The 21114-nt window shown below is 37.0% G+C and overlaps 1 protein-coding gene and 1 non-coding gene across 2 annotated transcripts; both read left to right on the top strand.

Moving 5' to 3' along the window:
* The first annotated feature begins 644 nt into the window (after nucleotides 1-644).
* LOC118344456 lies at nucleotides 645-751 on the top strand. The gene has a single exon (XR_004798243.1). It is a non-coding gene; the product is annotated as a small nucleolar RNA R71 (small nucleolar RNA).
* Nucleotides 752-15263: 14512 nt separating this feature from the next.
* On the top strand, nucleotides 15264-15911 carry LOC108996711 (protein DMP7-like). The gene has a single exon (XM_018972729.1). It carries the CDS (start codon nucleotides 15264-15266, stop codon nucleotides 15909-15911), a length of 648 nt encoding a protein of 215 aa, XP_018828274.1.
* The last annotated feature ends 5203 nt before the right edge of the window (nucleotides 15912-21114 follow it).

The raw sequence follows: 21114 nt of genomic DNA, 5'->3' as shown, positions 1-21114 counted from the left end.
TTGACCTTGCATAAACTGCTGCAAGTTGTTTGATAGTTGCTGTACTGTCTCCTCAAGTCCCTTCTTTTGCATTGGAGTTGCTTGAATTGTGAGTTGGGAGGGCCACAGAGCCAAGGTTGCTGGAGCTACATGCTAGTCACTCCTCCACCCAAAATTTGGGTGGTTTCTCCATCCTGGATTGTAAGAATTAGAGTAAGGACCAGAATATAGTTTATGTATCATATTTACAGCATTAGGTTGGTCCAACAATACTTCTTTGAATGCGGGATCATGGGACACTCATTAGTTGAATGCCCATGATCCTCACATATGCCACACTTCTCAGAATTTTTATGGACAACATGCACTTCATTTACTTTTTTCAATTCTATGGCTTCCATTTTTCTAGACAGCAAGGTTAATTTAGCACGCAAATCATCATTTTCCTTTAAAGTATATTTTACATGACCAGACTCAACTTGTCTCGACCTATCATACACATTAGCTGTGTCCCAAGATTGAGCATTTTCAGCAAGGTAATCAAAATATTCGAATGCTTCCTCAGGCTCTTTGTCGAACAATTCTCCATTACACATGGTTTGTACAAATTGACACATTTTAGGTATCAAACTTTCATAAAAAAACTTATCACATGCCAATTTTCATTACCATGATGAGGACAAGCATTTAAAAGATCATTGAACCTTTCCCAGCTTTGATAAAAAGTTTCGGGATCTTTTTGGGTAAAGTTCATGATTTTTCTTTTAAGTGCATTTGTCCTATGTATTGGAATGAAGTTCTTCAAAAATTTAGTTTGCATTTCCTGCCATGTGCCAAGGTAAAGGTTCTAGGTCTTAATGAATTCAACCACGTTTTAGCCTTATCTTTCAAGGAATTAGTCTAATAACCTTCTTAGTGCATGTCCGGTCCATGAATATAGAACAAACCTCTTCAAACTCTTTGATATGAAGGTAAGGGTTTTCGGATTTCATGCCATGAAAATGTGGAATCAATGAAATCTTTCCAAGTTTGAAATTAAAGGCATTTGCATTCAAAGGTTGGATTATGCATGAGGGTGTGCTAGTTCTGACAGGTTGTAAGTAATCTCTAACTGTCCTGTTCTGATTTACTACTTCCCTATCATGATTCTCATTTTCAGCCATGGTACTATTAGTGTCAGAAGATGATTCAAGAGAAAGTGATGCTGAGGTAAAAGATACTGGTGATTCTGTCCTAACCAATTGAGAAGTTTGGTCTCTGGTCCAACCAGTCAAACAACAAGAGCAAAACATAAAAGAATATGTAAGACAAACAGAAAAAAAAAAATAAAATAAAATAAAGAAGAATCTCACACAAGCTGTGAAGAGGTTCACAGCACTACAAATTTCTTCTCAATAGTATGAGAATGCTCTGATAAACACCAGTTGTCCCTGACAACGGCGCCAAAAACTTGATGGCTTTCTAAATCTATCTTCCAAGTGCAGAAGCTATCAAAGTAGTACATGGAGGAGTTCTAAGGTCATTTCCATAGGGATAACAACATTCATGCTGAGCAAACATTTAATGAGGGGCATTTTGTGCATTGAACGTCTTTAAGAAAGGGGTTTTTTACATATCTAAGGAGAGAAATAATAATATATGCTTATGTACTGATGTGGAGTTTATTAATGAAAATGATAGTTTTGATTTTTGGATGAAACATAGTGTAAGAATGAAGTGGAATTGGTTTTCTAATTGCTTGTCAAATTAAAAAAAATGAGGAATATGAGTATTAGTAAAATAGGTGCAGGAAATGTAGAGATTGTAGTAATATCAAAACAAGTTTACTCAAAATGTCAAACACTTGGGCTACAAGAATGTCTCCTCCTTTTCCAAACTCAGATTAAAAGGTTAAACTCTATAACTCAATTGTCAATCTAGTCTAAGCATTAACAATCAAAAAATGAAGATTTAAAACTAGATTTCCAGTCCTAAGTATCTATAGAATGCAAATAAATTTACTATGAATTTCAACCATGAAAAACCTTGAAACTATTACCAAGTTTCTGATGTGCCTTACGTCAACAGTAGAACAAGAACAAGGATCTCTTGTTTTGACTTATCTCAACAAAATCGACTTGCAAAACTATAAAATGGATTTTTTATCATATTAGAATCACTCTAATAAGTAGTTTAGAGCAACAGAATCCATATCTTGTAGCTCAAACTGTAAACTTAGCCTAACATCATTCTCTCAGGAAAATGGAAAATAAAACAAGTAAAAATAAAACAAGTAACTCCAAACTCATAGAAGGGATGCTCGCTGCTCAAAAACAAAGCTACCCAAGAAAAAAATTCCAGAACAACTACAACTAAGAAATAAAGCTCCCAAAACAAAAGTTTGGAAAAAAATGCAAAAAAACAACTGAGAGAGTCCTGCAAGGAAAAATCCCTCATTTTATACCGTGCGTCCTGTGCTAAAGCCCCTATAGTGTGCACTTCACGTTTTTCCCCCCATGTGAGCTGCTCTTCTTGTAAGGCCACGATCCAGCCATGCAATCTCGCGTGAGCTGCTCTCCACCAGCGTTGAAGCCAAATCATGCCATAGTTGTCCGCGTGCGTGAGTTTCCAAAAGCTGCTCCACTTCACACCAGTGGGTATATGTCCCTTAGTGAATCCCATGTCTAGTTCTTAATTCCAAAATTACCCTTATAACAATTATTTAAGTGTTCATCATATAAGGATTAAATGGGTAGATTAACTTTGGTGTGTCTTAACAAAGTGAGTATGCCAGCTGCATTACAAGCTTTTTAAGTGCAAAATATCATGATTTAACAATTGACCCCAGTTTATAATTTACTGTATAATTAAGTATTTAATTCATTTTTGGCTAAACAATTTACTCACTTTATCAACTTAATTATGCAGTTTTGACACTTTATCATAAACTTCGGCGATGCGTGCTAAATAATTGCCAGGAAATTGATGACTATCTCAAGTATGTCGTTGCATGCTTCGAATAATTCTAGTTAAAAAAGTTTAACTATAACTTTTGTGCTCAAAATAATATTCTTTTGCACTTATATAGAGTGAGCACATGGACAAACTTAGGACGGAAGGTGTAGAGAATATAGAGGCAAGACACGAGGAAGAATTTTCGGGATGGTTTGAACAACATGTTTGAACTAAAATTACATATATGTTAGATTTTGAAACTTTTAACTCTGGATAGCTTTTCATAAGTATATACTATTTCAATTGATAGATTTTGGAACAACGTGCTCGTGATCCCAGATCAGTTTCTCCTAAATTGTATGCATTGGCCTGTGGTCCCTCAAATAAAACACTTCGATACACTGCATACACAGTTCAAGGTTATAAATTACATACTCTGGACCATGAACGTAATAGAAAGACTCAAAATTGTGGTGTGTTGGTCGAGGGGAGTCACGGAACAAATGATATTGACTATTATGGTGTCATACGTGATATTATCGGATTGAAATATCTGGGTGGGTCTGTAAGATATGTCTTTAAATGTGATTGGTGGGATCTAAGAGGTGGTCAAGTTTCGATACATAGGTATAATCACTTTACAAGTGTCAATACTGCATCTAAATGGTACAAAGATGATCCATTCATATCGGCTTGTCAAGCTATCCAAGTCTATTATTTGATTGATCCTATGAAAAGTGCTTATGAAGATAGTGGAGAGATAACTTGGGGAGTCATACAAAAATTTGTCTCTCGAAATATATATGAAGCAGGAACGAGTGCAGATTACCAGAATAGTAGAGATGAAGATGATACTCCAATTGTAGAGGCCTACCAAGAAGATGGAGAGGGTATTAACTTATTTGTAGACCTCGGTTGACTAGAGTTGCTCCCCTTGTGTAGAGATGACGTCCCACTGGTTCATCTTGACCCATCCGTATTAAATGATCATTCAATTCAAGTAAGTGAGAAAGAAAAAGAAGAAGACGAAGAAGAAGAAGACGAAGAAGAATCCGGATAGGAAGTGGATAAGGTGGACAGAGAAGAGATTGATGATGATGATGAAGATGTTATTGAGGGAGATTTTGAAACAAGCATAGAAAATACATCCGAATATGAAGAATAAAAGTACTAAATATTTTATTCATATAGGTGACTATAGAATATTATACTTTTCATAATTTCTTCTAGTTAATTTTCTTTATCATATTAATCATTTTCAAGGACGTCGCCAAAACGACAACGAAGAAATGTGTCTCTTCTGCCAAGTTCAAGTCCTGAACCCGTTGAGGACTCCCCACCCGAGGAATTCGCTCCTGAAGTTCAGGTTAACACGCAAGAGAACGACAGCCAATCAACACCTACCAGTAAGGAAATGTCGGTTGATAATTAATTATATATTAATATTTTTGTCTCAATAACTATATAACTATAATTATACTATTATCTATTAGTTGATGCATTCGCTCATTGCAGTCGTGGCTATACATGTGACATTTCTCTTGAGAAAAATAGAAGGTACGGAAAACTCAAGGTCATCATTCCTGATAATTTCACTGGAGAAGATAGTGCAGCAGTGCTTTCCTCCTATATTGGCACAGTAGTTCAAACTTATGCTCTATTTTATGTGCGATCATGGCGAGATGTTCCGAATGAGATTAAGGAACACATTCAGAGTCGTGTGCTGGTAAGTTTACTTTGAGAGTACATTTTTTTCACCTAGATTAATATATCCTATTTTTAACGTAATTCACTTATTAAGATGAATTCGACCTCGACTTTGGCCGTAACGAGGATTCGAGAACTGTGAATGAGTTGATGGCTACACTATTTCGATGTCACAAGGAACGATGTCATAACCACTTCAAAAAGTTGAGACGTTGGAAGAGGCTGTGCAGTCCCCTTTCCAGCAAATGAAGTTAGACGATTGGAGAAAGTGTTGTGATCTTTTCGCAACTCTAGATTATCAGGTATTCCAGATTTATATCATTTAATTATTTACATTTATATTTGCTCCATATATTATATATATATTACAATTAAAATTTTTAATTAATTTTGTAGCACTTAAGTTCTACAAATACATAGAATAGATCCAACCTGACTATCCACCATCGTGCCGGTTCAATATCATTCCACCGTCTTACTGATAAAATGGTAATTAATAAATAATGGAATTCATTTACTTTTCTGATATTATTTTATTTAAGTACTAACATTATCTTTTTAAAATTGCTAATGTCACTTTGTTAGAAACGTGATCATTCTGAAAATTTTTCCCTCATTCATGTCTATGTTGATGTTCACACTAATGAGCGTAGTGAGTGGATGGATCCTGCCGTTGTAGATAATTATGTAAGCGGTGTTAATTTTGTTAAATAAATTATACAACATGTGATTAATTTATTTTTTATTTGTTTTTCTTTTAATACATTACTTATTGTGTGTTTTCTTTCAAATTGCATAAAACAATGATGGAGATGCAGTCAACTTCTGGGAAATTCTCTCTGGATGACATAGACATATTCACGCAACTTCTCGGGCCCAAGTCTAGTATGGCAAGAGGTTCGAGACAATCTTTTAAACATTCTGGTTCATCCTCTTCAACCTCATCGACTTCACAAATTAATAATTTTACCAAAGATTTAGAAGTTGTATGGCACGAGAATGAATATATGAGGTCGAGACAGCAAGAGTTAGAGTCCCTCTTAGAGTGACAATTTCATTTAGAGACACGTTTGTAGGACCAACAGAGAGACCAAGAGGAAGGAATACACAGTGAAGTCCAAAAGCAAGAGTAAGTGTACGGAGAGATGATGGTGCAAATGGATTGTGTTATGTCATTGCAACAGAATCGCGGTGGGTGAGAAAAGAAGAAGAAATGAATTTTATCAATTTTATCAGTGTATATAACTTTTAATATCTAATTTTGAAACTTTATAAGACATTGTTAGTTGTTAAATATGGTGTGTAATATGATACAATTGATATGTTTTTTAATTTTATGAAATTAGTATTTCTGATCTGTACGTTCGAATGTAAATACAAAATGTTCGAACAATGGTTCACATTTGAACCAATGTTTGAACGTAATTATACAAAATTATAACATAACGTTCAAATGTACTCACCCTCAATCGAACAAAACATTCAAATGTTTAAATGATTAAGCTTCGAACTATCCTCCGAACGTACCACTTGCGTTTGGACGTATAAACGTTCGAACGTAAATATGATACCTTCAGACTATAATTAGTGAACGTCAACTTTTGTCATTCGAATCCCAATTGGTTGAGTTGACGTTCAAACATTCGATTCGACGTCCAAAGGTTACTTTCTGTGACAGATCTCAACATTCATAAAAAAAGATTTTGTTCGAATATTACACCAAACAGAACACCTCCAACCGTCACTAAAAATATTTTTAGTGACAGTTCAACAGTAAATCATCACTAATTATTTCTGTGACACACATTAGGTGACGGTTGTGGTGACGGTTTCAAACCGCCATCAAATGTCTTTAGTGACGTTTTGGTTATTTTTTGTGAGAGTTTCCTCTGTCACAAAAGATAAATTTGTTAATACCCACAAATTCGCCTGCTTATATATATTCCACTATCTCATGTTATATATTTTAAATAGTTTTATATGTCTACTATTTAAATAGAAACCATTTTAAATGTATATATTAATCAATGTAATTTTAAATGACAAAATCTAAAATAAAAAATAACATTTCTCAAAATAAATTGCGTAGAGAAGTATGGTTGCTTGTTCAATTTCATTGGTTTATACTTTATGGTTCATGTCCACTTTTGTTTCATTGGATTCCCTAAATTAGTTCTTTTTCGAACTTCAAAACCTTGAGTTAATGGATTCCCTGAATTAAATGCTTAAGCTTTTGGGAATAAGTGAGTTTAATCATTTAATTATGTTGTGACACTCTTGTCACATGTGGTTCAAATTTATTCTCAATAAGTGAATCTAATATGTGAAATATTTAATTAAATGAGGTAAACTGTGAAGTCAAGGTTAGAACTTAAAAATCTAACTGTGATACCATGTTAAACCACCACTAATTTCAAAAGGAAAATACTTTAACCACAAATGTATTTGATGCCTAATCTCCTGGACCAACCTCACGTCAAAACCAAGTAGCAAATGCAGAATCTCTCTGCAGCATTGGAATCACTCCAAAGAAAATTCAACTCGTCGAATGGGCAACAAAAACTACCTTCATTATTTTCATTCTTTCCTTAAATATCAAACCAATATTACAATCTCCAACTCCAACTAGGAAAGCAAAAAAACTAGGGAGAAGTAAACTAGGAAAGTAGTAAACTCAGAAAGGAATAAACAGAATCTATTCAAAACAAAAACAAAATTGCAACTAATAAGTAGACTTTCTAAAACTCCTATGTATATCGTAACAGCTCCATTGATTACGAAATTATGAAATATCCCCCTCCTTATTTGCATCAATTGACAGCTCTCCTGAAGAACTTGACTTCGACAAGTTTTGACGAATGTAAGCAGCAAATAGATGTGGATGTAAACGCTTGATTTCCGAAGCTTGCAACCAAACACAGTCTGAATTTGGAAGATTCTTCCACTTCACTAAAAACTTGTAATATCCTCCTCGGCGAGTTGAAACAAATAGATGGTCAAGAATGGCAGCAATCTCATCTCGCGGCGCTATATTCTCTGGAACTAGCAGAACTTGTGTTACCTCTGGAACTAGCAGTGTGGAAAATTCATCGACATCACCCTTGAACTCAGTAAGGTCTTCTATGTTAAACACGTGGCTAATACCAAAATCAGAGAGTAAATCAATGACATATGCATTAATTCCCAATTTCTTGGTTACTTTAAAAGGATCTGCTTGGCGCACATGAAGCTTGGTAAAACTCCTTGGAGGAAAACGATCTGGCCTTAAATGAACAAGAACCATATCACCTTCATTAAATTGTCGATCCTTGCATTTTGAATTTGCTGAAGCTGCATAAGAATTTGTATGGAAGGTAAGATGCTATTTGAATTCTTCATGGACATCTCGCATGTAGCTAGAAAAATCTAGTGCAGCCTCGCTTGGCCTGGGTGGCAATAGTAATGTCAAGTGGAGTGTTAGGTTGGAACCCATAAACCACTTCGAATGGAGTGCAACTTGTTGACCTGTTAACAGAATTATTAAAGGCAAATTCGGCGTGTGGAAGCACCATATCCCAGCTAGTCACATGATCTGTGACAAGGCAACGTAATAAGTTTCCCAAACTCTTGTTCGTCACCTCAATTTGGCCGTCAGGTTGGGGATGAAAAACACTCGAAAACATCAGCTTTGTCCCCATTTTCGTCCACAAGGTTTTCCAAAAATAACTTACAAACTTGACGTCTCTATCAGACACGATAGAGGCTGGAATACCATGCAAACGGACAACTTCCTGCATTAATATTGCTACAACCTTTGATGCGTCATACGTTTTGTGACATGGAATAAAATGAGACATCTTGGAAAAACAATCTACCACCACCATAATTGAATCGTGTTGCTGAATATCTTTTGGCAACCCAAGAACAAAATCCATACTAATATGCTGCCATGGTTTGTCTGGAATGGGCAATGGTGTATAGAGCCCTGCTTGCTGCTTGGTTCCTTTATTGAGTTGGTAAATTCGACACCAATCAACCACTATATGTACATCCCTCCGCATCCGAGGCCAATAGAACCAATCAGCAACAATAGCAAAAGTTTTGTCATATCCGAAATGCCCAGCTAAACCCCCGCTGTGGAGTTTCGTAATTAGAAATACCCAAAAGAAGCCACGCGGAACGCATAGTCGAGATTTGAAGAATAAAAAACCATCGCTCAACATATAATCACTACCAGATGAGCAGTCTTGTTTGGAGAGATCACTCCATACATTGCTCAAGTCTTCATCGTTGGCATACTCTGTTTTAAGACTATCAAATCCTGCAACATTAGCTGAAAACATATGTAACAAATGAGGTCTTCTGCTTAAGGCATTAGCCACCTTATTCTCAATCCTTGACTGATGCTTAATAACAAATTCGAATTGCTACAAATAGTCCATCCAACGGGCATGTTGTGCATTCAATTTACTCTGGAAATTTAAGTGCTTTAAAGAATCATGGTCTGTGTAAAGAATAAATTCTCTGTGGATTAAGTATGGTTGCCAATGCTTGAGAGTTTGAATTAAAGCATAGAATTCCATATCATATACCGAATATCACCAGCGAGTGTTGTTAAGTTTCTCATTGTAAAAAGCAATGGGGTGACCTTCCTAACTCAACACACCCCTAATTCCCACATGCAAAGCATCACAACTACTTCAAAAATTTTAGAAAAATCTGGCAACTTGAGCACTAGTGCTCGCCCCATCCATTCTTTAATTTCGGTGAATGCTTTGGCAGTTGCTGCACTCCAAACAACTTTTTTTTCTTTCAAACACTCATTGATCGGAGCCATTATAGTGTTGAAACTGTGAATAAATCGTTGATAGAACGTGGCCAAACCGTTGAAACTTCTGACTTCGAAAAAATTATGGGTCGTTGGCCATGTCTGGACAGCGTGCACCTTTGTGGGATCGGCCTCGACACCTTGATTAGAAATGATAAAACCCAGAAACTTGGCACTAATCTTCATAAACGAGCACTTATTAATATAGAGTTGTTCAGCTCTCAAGACATTCAATACCTGCTCAACATGGCTCAAATGATCCTGCACACTTTGGCTAAAAATTAATGTATCATTAAAATAAACAATGACAAATTTTCCCAAAAATAGTTTGAGAACTTGCGTCATAATGCGCATGAAAGTGCTTGGCGCGTTGGTTAATCTGAAGGGCATGACTAGCCATTCGAACAAACCATCTTTTGTCTTGAAAGCCGTCTTCCACTCGTCACCCACCCGGATACAAATTTGGTGGTAACTACTCCGAAGGTCGATCTTAGTGAAAATAGCTAAGCCACATAGTAGATCCAACATGTCATCAAGACGTGGAATGGGAAATCGGTACTTCATGGTTATCTTATTAATTGATTGGCTATCCACACACATCCTCCAACTACCATGCTTCTTTGGCGTAAGTAAAACTGGGACAGCACAGGGACTAAGGCTTTCTCGAATAAAACCTTGGTCTAGCAACTGCTGAATTTGACGGCTAAGCTCTTCATTTTTTGTTGGGCTCATGTGGTAGTGTGGTACATTAGGCAAAGTCGAGCTAGGGATCAAATCGATAGCATGATGCACCTCTCTCATTGGTGGTAGTTGGTTCAAAATTTCGTCTGGCCTGATATCCTAAAATTCCTCCAGCATTGCCAAGAACTCCACTGGAATATTTCCGTCCTCTTGCTTCAGTTCCCGTCTTACTACCATTAGCACCAGATTATCCTCATGCATCACTCAAGTGAATTCGCATCGTCAAAACTGGGACAACCTTCTTTTTTGTCTCAAATTCAGAAACTTGTAGAGGATCCAAAACAAACTTCTTACCTTTGAAATCAAAAGAGTAACAGTTAGCATACCCATCATAAAGGACCCTCCGATCATAAAGCCATGGACATCCCAATAACATGTGGCAAATGGTCATGGGGATTACGTTGCACCAGGCTTCATCCACATATTTTTTTCCCAATGAAAATTTAATCAAGCAACGCCACTTCACCAGGATTGAGTTGGTTTCATTAACCCAACTAATCCAATAAGGAGTAGGATGCTTCTCTGTTTTTAGTCCCAAAAGTTTGACAGCAGCTTCAGAGATCACATTCATGTCACTCCCATTATCAATAATGACATTCAAAGCCTGATTATAATGTTCCATGCGTGTGTGAAAGATATTGGTGCGCAACCACTCGGGATTGGCTTGGAGTTCTCTCTTTGTTCCCGTCAATACTTGTTTGATCACGCAGCTGGGTAATTCTGATGCAGCCAAGTGCTCTTCTTCAGCATGACTATCCCCATCGGACTCCTCCCCATCCGTGTCTCCATCAGCATCCACAACTAATAATTCCTTTTCACATATAAAGGCTAGTTTCTTATCTCTTGTAGGACACACGACAACATAGTGTCCAAAGCCTTTACATTTATAACATTAGGGCCCTTTGCTGGTAACTTTTATTTTTCCTTTCAAGTCTCCACTCACCGTGCCTCTAAATTGATCTTTCAGTAATGGGGCTCTTTGGAATGAAGGCGTGGTGACACATTCTGGTTTTGCATCTATCGACGTCATTTTCCTCCCAACCGTAGGTCTCGTTTGTTTCTCAATACGGAGTGCCAACTGATACGCCTCCTCCATGTTGATTAAGCAAGCAGTCCACATTTCTTTGCGTAGCTCACTCCTTAGTTCGGTGCAGTATTGAGCTAAGGTTTGTTGTTCAGTTTCCACAATCTTGCTACGGACAGTCAACTCATGGAAGCGGTCTATAAATTGATCGACACTTAATGACCCTTGCCTGAGTTGCAACATCTCTTTGAACATCATTTGCTCATAATCAATGGGCAAATATTTTTCCTTCAGTCGCTCCTTCATCTCCTACCAATTGGAAACTGCTGGTCGTCAGGTACGGCATAATTGTTCTTCCACACTTCCCCACCATGCTCGTGCATGCCCCTTCAATTTCATCTGAACATAACGAACATTTCTATCATCCGATACAACAAACCAATTGAAATAATCCTCGATAGCCGTTAACCAGTCCTCAAAAGTATTGGGCTCTAACTTCCCATGAAAATCCGGCACATCGATCTTCATTCTCTTGGTCAGTTCATCAAGAGGTTGATAACCTTCACCATGTCCAGCTTGTCCTCTGCTAAAGTTTTGCCTATGACGTCGGATCCAAGGCCCATGATTCTCAAACTCCTGATTTTCTTCCTCTTCCCCATCTTCATCAACATCTCCATCACTTTTGTCCACCCTTCCCCCGTGAACTGCTCCACGCCCTCTCTGATTGAAGGGCCCATACTCCTCTTGAACATAACGCTCATACATAACATCTAGTCGATGAGTGAGTTGCTCCAAGACTGTGGCGATTTGATCAATTTGGTGCTGCAACTGGGGCTGGTCTATGTTTTGGTTGTTTGGATTTTGGTTGTTTGGATTTGGGTTGTTCGGATTTTGGTTGGTAGCCATGGCGTATGAAGTACCACTACGGGTTACAGGCATGAGACGCAAAACTCCATAATGAAAGAACCTTTCTCTGATGCCAAAAATGATGCTAGTCTCTTGGACCAACCTCACGTCGAAACCAAGAGTAAGGCAAACGCAAAATCTCTCTACGGCATTGGAATCACTCCAAAGAAAATTCGACTTGTCGAATGGGCAACAAAAACTGCCTTCATTATTTTCATTCTTTCCTTGAATATCAAACCAATATTACAATCTCCAACTCCAACTAGGAAAGCATAAAAACTAGGAAGAAGTAAACTAGGAAAGCAGTAAACTCAGAAAGAAATAAACAGAATCTATTCAAAATAGAAATAGAATTGCAACTAATAAGTAGACTTTCTAAAACTCCTCTGCATATCGTAATAGCTTCATTGATTACGGAATTAGGAAATATCCCCCTAGCTCCTGATTTGCATCAGTATTATACAAAAGTAAATCTATAAACTGATGTGACTTAATATGGTACGTCTGATTGTAAAGTTGTTTTTATTATAAAATAGATCTAACAGATTTCAAGAAGTCATATCAATTTGTGGATTTATTTTGTATAATTTTTTTTGTCTATAAAATTTCTCGTTTCAAAAACTTAAGCTAAGGAAAAAGAAATTTAATGATTTAAGTATATTTCAACCGCAATCATCCTAGTGTATGGCTGTGCATGCAGATTGAACAAATGAGCTAGAAATTCGGATATCAGACATACGGCCAAATAACTTGTCTGCCTAGTGAGAGGCAAATAACCAAATCTAGTGTCCGCGCCGTACACCGGGGAATAGAACGAATCTAGTGAATAGTGGGTATTAACAAATTTAACAGGCGACTTTTATCATATATAAGCAGGTGTGTGTTAACACAGATCCATTTTAATTTTCAAATGTCTAAAATATCTACAAGTTTTTAGCATAATTGATGTAGAAAGCTTTCACATTAATAATGTGTTGGATGTGTTAAAAAAAGAATGTGTTAAATAGATTTCGTTTTTTAAAAAGATATTTTGTTTTAGAAAAAAAAAATGTTATATATAACTATATTTAAATAAAAATAAAAATGAGAAAAAACCCACCCACGAGGATGGCCACCGCCAACCACCGTTATAGGCGGTTCGATATTGGTGGCTCTTGTGGGTCACGCCTTGGACAGTTGGTAGAGGCCGGCTACCTTACAGTGGCCTGGATGCCCAATCCGAATATCAGCATATTTAGATGTAAATGTATATCTGGATTCAGATATCCGCATATATATTTACACCCCCGAATGAGGATACAACGCACCCAAGTTTATGCCCGAATGCAAATTCAGATGTCTTTGGAAATCCTGATAAGGATGAACAGTGGTTGATCTCGCTCCAAAAGCAAAGGCGTGTTCCATTCATTTACCGACGAGTGAAGGGGCGCGATTGATCCAAAATGTAGCAGATTCGCATTTGACCTTAGTGTTGCCTTTTCCACGATTGCCATACGTACGAGATTATAATTCCAAGTGTCGTGTGCGAGGTGCATGTTGAGGAGATCGATGTTAGATAAATGATTCCTTCTCGAAGAAGGAATCAATGGATCTTATCATCTTACCCTGAGAGAATCGAAGTACGTACGTAGTGCTTGATGGGCTTTTTCTTAATTTTATTCCATCTTTCGGGCTTACTTCGCATCGGTTCGGCCATCCATTTGATTTGTTGTCGTCCAAATTGATACTCTCTAATCTCTGGATTTTGGGTTTGGGCAACTCATGATTCCAAGCATCTTCTCAAACTTTTGTTATCCACTATCAATTTGATTTCAAGTTCTCTACATATAAAGAGACAAAAACACGCGAAAGAGAGGTAGAATATGTGAGGTAGGTGTGCATGTGAAACCAGTTTGGCACGTTAGGTGTGCATGTGAGGTAGAATATGTGAACCGGTTGAATGATGAGAATATTTGCTCTATTTTAAAATATCTCTGATACGTCTTTCCTGCATATCCCTATTTCAGTCCTATTAATCCTTCATTAATTAGTTTTTTTACGGCACATTTTTCACTTTGTATTTCGAGTTACCAAAACTATTAATTTGCGTCCTATATATATATAATTAAATTTTTTTAGTTTTCAATTTGGACCTCAATTAAGGTCGGTCTATTAATATGGTCCATAAATTGCTCTCATGACATAATTTTATTAGTCAAATCTTAATTTACTACAAGAAAATTACTTATTTACGACTAGTTATTTCTAATTAAAATGAGTCTGTTTTCGTCATAAATAATCATTTTCATCGCAAAAAAATGTCATAAACACTCATTTTTCTTGTAGCATAACAAGGTTGCAAATTTAAAAATCAAATAGTCTAGAATATAAACTTTTGAAAATTTGTGAAGCAAAGCGAAAAAGAGAGAGATGGTTTGTGAATCAAGGGAAGAGTTCCCATTTTTGGTCTTGGCCTATACAAATCCGGCCCTTAATTTATAAGTTTCTCATGTGCATGTCATTAATATTTGTATAGCACTCCTCAAACGTAGGAAAATGTCGAAACAAGAAACAATCATCTAAAGTTCTCCTTCATTCAACCTTAGCAAACATTAACCTCGTTTGTTTTCAGGAAACATCTCATCTCATCTCATCATTACAACTTTTTCAAATCTCCACACAAAATAAAATAAACAATTCAACTTTTTCAAATCTCAAAACAAAAATAATATTAAAAAATATATTCTAACAATATTTTATTCAATTTTTTAACTTTAATCTCAACTCATCTCATCTCATCTCTGAAAACAAACTAGCCCTTAATTATTTTAAGCCACAATTAAATATAAATACATAGCCCGTGGAATTAAACCTCCCTAATAAAAGCAAATTAACTAAATCCCTCCTTATTAAAATTAACATTGCGAATTAATTCCACGACAGTTACTGTAGCCTTCTCACATTGAAAAAAAACAATGGGAGTTTTTAAGAAAAAGGCCATCAACTTTTACCCGTTTGTCTTGGCACTTAACGGAAAAACTAATCTGCACTAATTTTGAGTTTCTCTCTGGGTTTTTATCCCAGCTCCATTCATGATATTTCTTTTCTTCAATAGAGAGTAATTGTGAAAAACATCCAATAAACTATAAACAGATCAAAGAAGAAGAGAATTAGTTTGGTCGATCAATGGAGTCGGAGAACGTACAAAACGAAGAATTGCTCGTGGCTTTCCTAGAAACACAGCAACCACTTCTGGAAAATGCACCAGTTTTACCCCTCATAAACCGCAAAACTCCTGCACAAAAGGCCATGAGAAGGACCTTCAAAATGTCAGCACATTTGGCCAATCTTCTCCCCACCGGAACAGTCCTCTCGTTCCAATTCATGTCACCAATATTCACACAACAAGGCCAGTGCCACACCATCACAAGCCAGGTCAGGACTCTATGCCTCCTTGCAGGTTGTTGCTTCTCGTGCTTTATCTTGTGCTTCACCGACAGCTTCAGGGATGCGAGAGGCAAAGTCCGATATGGTTTGGCAACATCTCAAGGCTTGTGGGTGATTGATGGGTTAGTGACACTCGGACCCGAGGAGGCTGAGAAGTACAGGCTAAGGTTTATTGATTTTTTCCATGCATTCTTGTCGATACTGGTTTTTGCAGCAGTGGCATTGTTTGATAAAAACATTGTTAAGTGCTTCTATCCGGCACCGTCTGAGGAGTTTAAGGAACTTCTTGTCGCATTGCCTATTGGGATTGGCGTGGTTTGTAGTTTGTTGTTCATTGCATTCCCCAGCAAGCGTCATGGAATCGGATTCCCTCTCTCACGCGAATAATTAATATCTCTTCATCTTGCTTCTTTTTTATCTTTCCTTTCGGCTTTTACTTTACAATGGCACATTTATGACAATTTCTTTATGTTCTTTTAAGGTTGGAATTCATATTTTTTTCCCTGCTACAATGCTACATATAGGTTCTGATTGGTTCAGGTGATTGCCTGTGAAACGGTGATCTATGATTGATCATTGTTACCTTTCTAGTACTAGATGGTGATGTAGGATAGTAATGAGAATAGAAATAGAAGTTGAATCATAGCAAATAGAGAAGAAAGAACCAGAAGGAGAAGAGAAGAAGAACCAGAAGGAGAAGAGAAGAAGCCGAAAAGCAATAGAAATGGAGATTGGAAGGAGGCGGCTGCGCAAGCACACAATTCTTAATTCTTCAACAACTGCCTTTCAGTATTTCGTTACAAGTATTTAAATAGGAAAATAACAAAACCCAAGTAAACATTAAAAAGGTTATAGGCTAAAGCCCAAGCCCAAGCCCATTAAAATAAAGAAAACATAAGTAAAATAACCAAAATAACAGTAATAAAAGATGTCCTCATCAGATGGTCTTCGGCCAGTATGTATGTATCAAATTGGTTTAGTCAAAAAGAAAATTTTATATCCCTGAAACCCATTTTGCATTATATATACATGATCCGCACCCTAATCTACCTACTACAACATGCACTTACTTTCCATTAACATCGGACCATTAAAATGAATGAAAATAATCAATGTGGTATTACTTTATTTAACATGATCTCATTCCCTCACGGTTAAGAACGACGTCAAATCTCGAGAACTGGTGTGCTACTATTAGTCTTGATTTTAAATTTATTTTCTTATTCTTAACACCAGGTATAAAAAGATTCATTATAATAAATGTTAATGCCTAAAAATAACATACCAGGCCAGAATGGGAGAAAGAGTCATTCCAGACCCGCTATGGCAATTTGGGCCTTGACCGGTGTGGTTTGGAGCCCCCGGTGGTAGTCTGATGCAGTTGTACGGTGTCCATGCATACATCCATGACAGTAAATAAAAAATAAATACATGAAAAATAAAAGAGACGGAGACACACAGAATTACGTGATTCGGCATAATGCCTACGTCCATGGGAGTTTAGAGAGGGGAGAATCCACTATAATATTGTTATTTTACATTCTCTCATAGTCCTTGCTGTACAATGGGGATCATAGATCTATTTTCTGGAGGAGACCCAGTCGTTAGTGCTCTAATCATGAGGTTAAAGAAGCTCCCCCGGGAAAGTTGAAGTTTGGACCCCTGAAATCGTTTAGTTCCCGCCCTTTTATCTTCTACCCTATGTTCCTTTATGTCACATCTCCCCATTTCCTCCTGACACCCTATCATTCCTCAGCTTTTTGTCTCATCCTCCCTATTCTCTTTATTCCCTCCTTATGAGACCCTTAACCTTGGACTAGGCTTAGAAAACCACTTTGGGCCTGTGATATTTTATCTCCTCCAATAAATAAAGTCATTCTGTATTAAAATATTGAAATCATAAAAGAGGGTATGCGAAAACATTTATTAAAATTTTTCAACCTTTGTTACTATCAACATCATAACTTAAAAAACTTTGTGCATGATATAGGCCTCTGCCACGCCTTCCTGGGTCAAGTCTCATCAACTCCACCTTCATAAATTTCTGACTTGGGGCGGTTTAAAAACATAAAATAAATTAAAATGAGTCGAAAACTCATTAAGAAACCCATCACATAAATATAATAAGCACAAGATTTTTCATAAAACATTTCATGCTGATAATTTAAAATCATGATTATTCATACATATGCTTATGACATGCATAACTTGTCTTGAATTATCTAACTTATCTAGTTGGCCAACACATTTAATCATGTGTGCAATGTTGTACACTAGTCCCACATTCTGTGGCCACAAGGGGAACTGCTGATTTGATATAATAGTAATATACTGTGGTGGACCATACTTGAGCTCGTGGCTTGCACATCCACCTTGACTGTATTGGTACCATGCATCTGAATGACCATTTGATTCATCTGATATTTATCTTACACTTGATTTTATATAAGCTTACGTGTCTTATATAATGTGAGATGCATGACATACATAATATATATCTAACTATAAAATGCTGAATTAAATATGACGTGTCTTATATGCATAACACTTGATTTTATCATGACATTCGTGGTACATAAATATTGGCTTCCAAAGACTGACTTTAAGAACAATATATCTAGCTAGCTAACATATGCTACTCATATGTTTATGATCAATCTACTTACCTCATAGAGCTAATCCAATATTTTTGGCACATAATCGATCACCCGAGAGATAGTGGGTCGTGGCTTTGACCGTGAACTTCTGGCGTGGGTGAGCGACGGTGGCGAGGGAGCTTACCTCGTGTGACATAGAGGATCAACAACAGTAGCCAGAGCGAAGTGGGAGGCTTGCTTTCTGGCAAGTAAGAGTGGCTTGAGACAGTGGTGGCAATGGAGGAACGGTGCCATGCTCATGGTGGTTGGGTAGTGTAACGCCCCGTCCCCGAGGGTCCGGAGAATTAGCTCATAAAACCTAATAATCAACTCTAACAAAGTTAGAGTACTTCCAAAATCAAGAATATATATTTTCCAAACTTCCAATCAACGTAAATACTTCAAATTAATAAACCATTTAAACTCATTTATCCAATTTTCAATCCAGCAACCCAAATAAAAAAATCAACTCTTCTTCATGTCTAAAATAACAAACTAGAAATAAGGCAACATTAACATAAGTCTCCATAAACTGTCTAAATCCAATGAAGCAAACTTAAGAAAATAAATAAATAACCTCCAACATCAACACTAATACCACGAGATACCCAACAACAATTCACTGCTAATCCTCTCCATAAACTCTAATACTGATCCTCAGCTGAACCATCGATGTCATCTGAAATATTATGAAGATTAAAGGGGTGAGTTATCAACAACTCAACAAGCAGAGAGCATATACTAGCATGTAAACATGAGCATTTATAACATTTGATAAGCAGAACAAAACATTTACTTTCAGAATGCAGAAACAAAACTTGGTACAAAAACATTAGAGCGAAATTTTCAGAAAAATATACTTATTCCTAAAAAGAAAATCCGTTGGCATTTCTAAACTGAAACATTATAATCATATCATCGTTTAGTATCACATCGGCACAATACCATGTTTAACCCCCATGGTAGGGTTATAAACCACCATTATACCCGTGGCTGGGCCATGTTCCATGTTTCACCCCCGTGGTAGGGTTATAAACCACCATTATACCCGTGGCTGGGCTGTATACCATGTTTCACCCCCGTGGTAGGGTTATAAACCACCATTATACCCATGGCTGGGCCTTAACAAAAACAGAACAGATTTCATCGGAATCCGATTACAATCATACACAGAATCAGAACTTCATGCCAAGGTTTTCAGATGACTCATCATATCAAAACAAAATACTTAATTGCTTTAGATCACTTCACATGTACGACTAAACAGAATCAAAATATTTTCATTGACTCATAACAAAACTTTTAGATTTCCATATTCGCTCTTTTGTATAGTTCAGAAATAAAGTGCACAAAACTAACTCATGTCTACACCAGTCATGACAGAAAAACACTTTCTCTTATATTGAATTTATGCATATGCAGAATAAACATCTGAGGTTGTTTTCAGATCATTTCTTTTCAAAAACAAACACGTTTATTCCCAAATTCAACCTCATTTTATTTCTTTTATGCAAAACTAGTATATGAACCCCGCTTACCTGACTTCTTCGTATTATCAACATCTTGAGTCGGAACTCTAGTAGTAACACCAGCTAAATAAAAACATATATCCAACATTTAATAACCAATCTAGTAAGCTGCTATTTATTGAGTAATAAATCAAAACAGTCCCTTCACAACTCAATAACTATCCTAACAATTAAACCCGAACAACTCTCTCTTCAAACCATTCGCATTTAAAACCCAAAACAGCCACCTTCTATTAACACCAAACCAACTATAATTATTTCCAAAACCAACAACAGCAACTCCAATAATTAAAACATAACCCAAACCAAACTTCACTTCCAACCTTCGAATAAAAAATTTCAGTGCAAGCATCAATATTCTAGTTATTGAACAATTCAAGACTTGCATAAAAATCCAATACAACTAGCTCAAAACACCCATCAATTTACACTAAATAGTCTCAAATAATAGTCCAAAACAGTCCCACAAATCCATCCAAAATCATACCCCTCAACATCAAGAATTCCATCACACTCAACCACCATCAAATCAGTAACTCTATTACATTTCACAGTCCAAACCTATCATTCAAAAATTACCAAAAACTTCGGGGAACTTACCCCAAAAGAAATCACAAAACTTCAAACCACTTCGAATGGGCCACTGCAATTCACATCCAAAAATATTCACAGCAATCTCTAGTGAAAGAGAAAGTGACCTGCACAAGGAAGGTTTGAGAAGCTGAGTGTGTGTGACGGCAGGCCAAAATAGAGTGGTTTGTGTGTGTGTGAGTAAAACCGAGCAGAACCAAAAAGAAGAGAGGCCGCGCGAGTAAAACCAGAAGAATAGGAAAAAGAAAGAGAGAAAAGCCGGATTGAATGAAGAAATTACCAAATTTTGTTCAAGAAGCCGAACGAAACTGTAGTGGAAATACAAATTGAAGTTCCAACACCTTGAGTCGAGCACACGATGAAGGGATGGAGAAGAGGAAAAACAGATGAGAGGAACCAATTGAAATGTCTGCAGAAGTGAGCGAAACCGATTCTTGAGCATGGTAAGAGATGAAAATCAACTGCTAGGATTATGAGTTGGTGAGCACGGTTAGTGCGATGTGCGAAAATGCGGTGCAGAGGGAAGAAACCGTGGAGAAGAAAAACAGTGCAGCAGAAAAGGAAACTCACCCAAAACGACGCCGTCCGTCTCTCAACATGTGCTCGTGGGCTGGGCTTCGTGCATCCGACTAACTTCAAAGGGGCTGGGCCTAAAGCCGGGTATTACAGGTAGCTTGTGAATGAGCCTTACACGGTGGGAGTTTTTGCTCTGTTTTATTGTAATGAGACATGGGCGATCGTGCATGCTTGTTGGTTGTTCCTATGGTGGAGGGAGGGTTGTTTCTTGGCGACCGTGGCTGGGTAGCATGGGTCACGATGCATGCTTACGGTGGC

Source organism: Juglans regia, chromosome 1 (genome assembly GCF_001411555.2).
Source record: "Juglans regia cultivar Chandler chromosome 1, Walnut 2.0, whole genome shotgun sequence".
Taxonomy (NCBI): Eukaryota; Viridiplantae; Streptophyta; class Magnoliopsida; order Fagales; family Juglandaceae; genus Juglans; species Juglans regia.
The sequence above is the reverse complement of the archived record's forward strand: the minus strand, read 5'-3'. Positions and strand labels throughout refer to the sequence as shown.